Genomic DNA, 6,929 nt, shown 5'->3' on the forward strand with positions numbered 1-6,929 from the left:
ATCTTTTGAAGGCCTTCCACTTCTATCTGGATCTTGCACTCTTCATATGAAATGTTCCTTTGGGTGTCTAGAATGGATCTGGAAAGTTTCAGCTCATTTGAAGTTCATTTGGTCAGGAAGCCGCTCCTTCTTCCTTGCTTGGCTTGGTTTCTCCTAGCCGGAGTAGGAAAATGTGTAAAATTGACATTTTAGTACATTTCCATTTTTCTCCACCATTTGTAGGTAAGTGTGGACCTAATGCTCATTTCACCATCATTTACTCCAATGTACCTAAGAAAATAGAAATTGAGTTAAAAATCGATTCGTTAAGGAATTAACTAAGCAAAATGTGAGGAATTAACTATTAAAATACCACATTAAAATGCTTCTATCAAATTACCCCACACTTAGCTTTTGCTAGTCCCTTAGCAAAACAAAAATACAAAACAGAACAAAGACTTGACAAAAAGCAAGTAAATGACTCTACTGCCCCTAACTGTTGTCTCAGAGACTCCAAACTCATGGCTTTCACGTTAAACACTTAATCAAAATCACAAAGATAATTCCAAGGTTAATAAACGTGTGACACTCATATGACTAAGTAAGATATGGAGAACTTAAGTTATACAGTGAATGATAGCATGTTTCGAACAAGTCCAATCCAAACTCACAAGGCATACTCTCGATTTTTCTCTTAGAAATGGCTATGCTTAAAAGCTTCACACTCAAGTATATGCAAGAGAACAAATTGTAAGGCAACAAACAGTTTGCATATTTCATCAATAAAAGCATTTTGTGAAGAATTTTTAGAAACCTCAAGAAATGACTAAGTGCACAAACGGACCTAAACCATAAGCTCGACTTTGTACCTGACTCCACTAACCAAAGGCTGCCCATCTCAAGGATCAAGTAAGGACTTGAAACGGGTTGTAATGGGGCTAAGCTAGGGTTTTTGAAATGAAGATTAAGGATACAAAAATCCTAAGGACCTAGCAGAGCATATATGGACCACCTTATGTCACCATTTTTATGGGCCAATTATCATTGTTTTGGGCCCAACTTTCACTCTAACAAACATGGGAATGGACAAAGGCTTAATTTTCAACTTTGAGCCTTCTACAAATTTGAAAGTCCAAAACCACACTTCAACAACTTCCCAAGAGTTTTCTTTTCAATTTTCCTTCTCTTTCCTTTTTTTCATTTTCTATTATTTTTCTCCATGATTTTTTTTTTTTTTTGGGATTTCCCCACCCCACACTTGTCTTTCATCGTCACCCCTACACATTATGTCATGCTCTACTAAGTCCCTAGCACAAGGGTAGAGATATCATGTACTAAGCTCATGGTAGGGTAGTGAGGGTGATGAAACAAAGGTTTTCAACGTAGGCTCAAAGGGGTTCATTCTAAGGAGTCCCACGACGGGCACTATTGGGGACACATGCTTGTTTGGCTATGGTGGTTACCCTAATGCCTTCTATCCTATCCAAGATTAGGGCATATTATGGCATACAAGTTTTGACAGTCACAAAAGTCGAGTTATAGTATTCTCTAGTCCATTAAAATCTATGGCACATGATCATTGGATTTTCAAAGAATGATGAGGTTTTGCAAATATAGCCACGAAATTCTAGAATTATCAATTAAGCACTCGAAAAGAAAGTATTTTAGCTCAACAGCTCACTTAGGGTCAAATGAATTAGACTTAATCCTAGCATGCTTAATGAACCAAGTTACAATCCTATCTCAAATCTTCATACAAGTATCACAACGTCGATTAACCACAGAATTCAATTAAGTCCTATTTTGATTGTGAAAACCTTCAGCCATGAATTCGGAGACATGTTCATCCTAGACGTTAGGAGCATCCTAAGACTCAAACACACAAAAACACTCTAAAACCAACTTCTTCTTCTTCTTTTTTTTTTTTACAATTTAATTTAATTTCAACACTTAGGTACGGGAACAGGGAGTCTCGATGTGCAATGGGACTGAAATAGCTACCCTTTTTCAAGACTATGTTTAATCCAATATACCTTAGTGTATCACAACATCAATTAAAAACACAATCCAACATCAATTTTTTATTTTTTTTTTATATACTAACTACTAAAAACACAATAAAGCAATAATCCTTCCCCCATACTCAATTCATGCATTGTCCTCAATGTATAAACAAATATAAAGCATGCAAAGCATAAATTAAGCATAGAAGAGAAAGTTAACGCAACGAAACCTAAAACAACTTAAAATTCATGAAAATAAAATAGAAGGAAGAGTTCAAGAAAGCAAATCTGCGTTTGATGGCTCCTCCACAACTACAGTTGAAATGGGTTGCCTCCCATGCAGCGCTTAATGTTTAAAGTCTTTCAGCCTAGACTTATACCTCTATTTACTCCTTTGGAGGAGCGGTATGCGGGCGAGTGGCAGCCCTCTTGCTGGTTTCAGCCTCCGGAGGAGGGTCCTCATGGTGTGATGCAGTAGCGTCCTTGCGAGGAAACCCAAGAGGATAACTCTGCAAGTTATTGACTTCCTGAGCAAGCTTGTTTATTGCAGTGTGACAACGGATCAAAGAGAAGTTCATCTCAGAGATGTAATCGATCATGCATGTCACTCTCCAATCTGTCACCATAATACCATCGCGGAGAGAGGAACGCAAATCATCAATCGAATCCGACAAGCTTTCCAGGGTGGCCACAGGCCGAGGAGCACGAGCAGTTGGTGAGGAAGAGGACTCTCCGGGATGCAGTCTGGGAGAGCAACGAGGCAGAGGAGGGGGACTGCGGCTACGCTCACGTATAGGACGATGGTCCCTAGGACGAGTGAGGCCAGCTCTAGCGGCCGCTTGACGACCTTCTTCCTCCAAAGAGAGAACACGGCGTTGATTGAGGCCCATGCGAGCGGTAACCTTGGTTCGAACCATAAGGAAGGAGAAGGAATTTGAAACTGCACGCTTAGAGAAAACTTAGTGGAATCTGGAGGAGACAAAAAAGGAGGTATATTATAAAGCACAAAATAAGGTAGAAATCTCAATAGGCACACAGTTTTAACAAAGCTTCTCCGGGAAGGAGAAGAGTTATGACAGTTCACGACCCAAGAAACACGTATGCACATGAAAAACTCCCCCACGCGTAAATATTCCTTTCTTTTCCGTGATTTACGGCAATTAGATCTGCTTTCGGCTGTAGCTTGTCTGTCACAGCTCCTCGAGATTCGTTTGGTTCCCCCACGCGTCCTTTTTTTTTTCCTTGATTTACGGCAATCAGATCTGCTTTTGGCTGTAGCTTGTCTGCCACAACTCCTCGAGATCCGTTTGGTTCCCCCACGCGTCCTTTCTTTTCCTTGTTCATCCAACGGTGGAGATTGCATGCTTTGTTCCTTTAAATAAGTGCATTCTGGGGAGGAGACTGTTCACGCCAAAAACCTCTCTCAGAGCTTCAGTCATTCTCTCTCAGTTCTTCTCTCTCAGATCTTCAGATCTTCTCCTCAGTCCTTCCCTCTCAGATCTTCAGTCTTCTTCTCTCAGATCTTCAGATCTCCCTCTGATCTTCAGTTCTTCTTTTCTCAAATCTTCAGATCTCCCTCTCTAATCTTCAGTAATGGAACCACAAACCCAGCAACCAACTGAGGATGGAGGAAACAACAAAGCAGTCGAGAGCAGTGCTAACATGCATTGCAGGCGGAGCAGTACCAGGTGGGCTCCTACTACAGATCAGATAAGAATCCTCAAGGAGTTTTATGATAATGGAGGTAAGAACCCAACTCCAGAGCAGATTCAGAGGATCACTCTCCAGCTGAAACGGTACGGACAGGTTGAGAACAAGAACGTCTTTTATTGGTTCCAGAACCACAAGTCTCGGGAGAGGCAGAAGAAGAAGTTAACTTCAGATGTTCATGTGCCCATGCAAAGATCTGGGCTTGTTGGTGGATCCATTAATCTCAATTTTGGGTCAATTAGCTCTACTGGTGTTGATGGATCCATTAATCTCAATTTTGGGTCAACTTGTTCTGCTGGTGTTGGTGGATCCATCATGGAACAACGAGGAGAAGATCACCAGGAGATTGAAACCCTTCCACTGTTCCCCATGCATGGTGAGGACATCTTTGGCAACATGAAGACTACTTCCGAAGGTGGTAGCGGCTATGGCGGTGGCTCTCGCATTTCCCTTGAGCTCAGCCTCAACTCCTACGGAGATGCAGACATGGCTTAGTATAGAGTTTTATTATTATTATTATTATTATTGTTTTTTTTTTTTTGTAAATAGCTGAATTTAATAAGACTGAATGAATGCAGTTTTTTTTTTTTTTAATATATAGGACTCAAAAATAAAAGACAAATATATATATAGGACTCAAAATGAAAGACAAAAATATTTATAGGACTCAAAATGAAAGACAAATATATATATAGGACTCAAAATGAAAGACAAATATATAAATATCTTCCCCCACACTTAAATATTGCATTATCTTCAATGTAATCAATTAAAAGCATGCAATGAAATAAGTAAGCATAGATAGAAGACATTTACGAAAACAAATCCTAAAATAAAAACAATAGAGAAAAATTGAAAAATAAAAAGAAACAGGGAAAGAGAAAGCAAATCTGATTATATTCTGAATTGGGTTGCCTCCCAAGTAGCGCTTGTATTTTACGTCTTGCAGCCAGACGGTACCTACATTAAATAAAGTTAGTAACTATAATTAACAAAGAAATACAAAATAAAAACAAGTATAACTATTCATTACAAACTACAAGTATAATTAACAAGTATATTGTACATAAGACACAAGTTAAGTACACAAGTGAGTGTAAAACGTGAAAAATATTTTTACAAGTATAATGTGTGAAACAAAAAAAATAATTTACACGTATAGAGTATTAACAAGTATTTCTTTTGTTATAAACATTATTGATATCGAATCAAATTCCAAGCGTTAAATCAAGTGGACGTGCGGCCCAAGTATAGTCGCCTAGACACAAACTCCCTTTCAAATCGTTTGGGCAACCTTACTGAAATGGCCAGGTGGGGGAGGACGAACACGAGAGGAAAAATCCATGTTGGCATGAGCTACTCCCACATAGTGGTTTAGGCCCATTTGCAAGTACTTCTGGATTCAAAAACCCGTCATGAACGTTGTCCCCTTCCTAGACACCATTCCACATAGGCTATACTTACTAAGATGAAAAAGTTCATAAGTGTGAAGACAGTTCAACAAGTGTTAATAAAAGCCGCCCTCAACCTTAAGGGACCTGAGCTAGGTACCAATAAGGGGTTTAGGCCAATATTAACAAGAGAGACTTCACCTATTCCTCTCAATTTACAACCTACAATTAAAATTCGTGTTCAATAATATAAATAACATCCTAGTTAATTTAAACTAAGTTTCAAACAATTTTTAAACAACAAATATATACAATAAATGACACAATTTAGCAAGTGATTTTTCAATCCCCGGCAACGGCGCCAAAAATTGACGCGCTGTAAGCAGCACGCAATTTAACCCTGTAAAATGTCATCGTTAGTAGATGGTAAATAGGGATCGTTCTTTCCGGGGATTGAGGGTACACTTGTAATTGTGAAACAAATAAAGAAAAGTATTATTTACAAAAATAAAATAAAGAATATAAATATATACAATTGTATAAACAAATAAAGAATTAAAATAATAAAGTATTATTTACAAAAATAAAATAAAGAATAGAAATATATACAAGTAACGAAATAAAAGGGGGGGTTTAAGAATTATAGAATTGAAAATTAAAATAAATAAAATAAAGAAAATGTAAAAACACATATATACAGGGGTGGAACGCAAGGAACAAAGATCAAAACCACATCCATATGCAAGAAATCCAATTACAATTCCTATAGTTGATTTTCAATGTCATGAGAAAGAAGTCGATCATGTGAAACATTTGAAGCAAATGATTTCCCATATTTTACTTTCCTTTACTAATTAACCTAAGTGAAAGCACCTAGATCAATCATATTAAACATGCAATCATAGTCTAGAAAGCTAGCTAATCAAAACATGTTCAATGCAAGAAGCATAGAGAAAGGTTATCAACTTAAGTGCACAACCTAGTTATGAATAAGTTCACCTATTTGCAATCCTCTTCAATTGAATTCGACCTTTGTCCAAAGCCTTTACTACTTGTGATTTAGGTTCACAAAACTATTAGGTGAATCGTTTACCTAAATCTAGCACCAATTACATGCAAATCCTATAAGTGTCGACCCAAATAAGATAAACATATAAAAGTTTTCTATCAAGCAAATTCAATCGAACAATCTCACATAAGCAACATAAAAATCAACATATAGAAATCACAACTTTATCTCAAAACATATAAACGGGCTTTAAACTTTGCCCTTAACATTATTTGTTAACTAGAATTCATAGTCTTACAAAATCAAACAAAGAAAACAAGAGAAATGATATAATACACCTTGAAAGATGAATGATAAAGCCTTGAGACGAAGAACTTGAAGATCCTTGAAAGCAAGCAATCTTCTAGGGATGACACAAGGGTGGATGGCGGATAGGAAATTGATGTATTGCATGGCTTCTCTTTCTCCTTGCTTGAAAATGAAGAACAAGAAAACTAGAGAATGGAAAGAAAATGGAGAGGAGATGGAGAGACAAAGAAGATGAAATGGGTGAAGGAATGTGTCTTTAGGAAAATGGAAAGGAAATGGAGAGACAAAGAAGATGGAATGGATGAAGGAATTGGTGTTTTTGAGAGTGAGAGGAGAAGGTGTTTATATAGGGAAGAGAAAGGAGAGTGAAATTGGAAAAGATGGAGTAAATTAGTGTGAGTAATGATGGAGAAAACATGATGATTACACCCTAAAACATGGAATGTTTTTGGGTGATTGTTAAGCCAAATAGCTACCCTCAAGTGCAAGAGGTACAAGTTATAGAATAGAGGATTAAGTAAGGATGTC

At 37.4% G+C, this 6,929-nt stretch overlaps 1 protein-coding gene across 1 annotated transcript; it reads left to right on the top strand.

The window, feature by feature from the left end:
• Positions 1–3,317: 3,317 nt before the first annotated feature.
• On the top strand, positions 3,318–4,713 carry LOC133733781 (protein WUSCHEL-like). Its single transcript, XM_062161419.1, has one exon. The coding sequence runs from the start codon at positions 3,576–3,578 to the stop codon at positions 4,185–4,187; it is 612 nt and encodes a 203-aa protein (XP_062017403.1). The 5' UTR covers positions 3,318–3,575; the 3' UTR covers positions 4,188–4,713.
• The last annotated feature ends 2,216 nt before the right edge of the window (positions 4,714–6,929 follow it).

The sequence above is a fragment of the Rosa rugosa genome, chromosome 2 (genome assembly GCF_958449725.1).
Source record: "Rosa rugosa chromosome 2, drRosRugo1.1, whole genome shotgun sequence".
NCBI classification, from domain to species: domain Eukaryota; kingdom Viridiplantae; phylum Streptophyta; class Magnoliopsida; order Rosales; family Rosaceae; genus Rosa; species Rosa rugosa.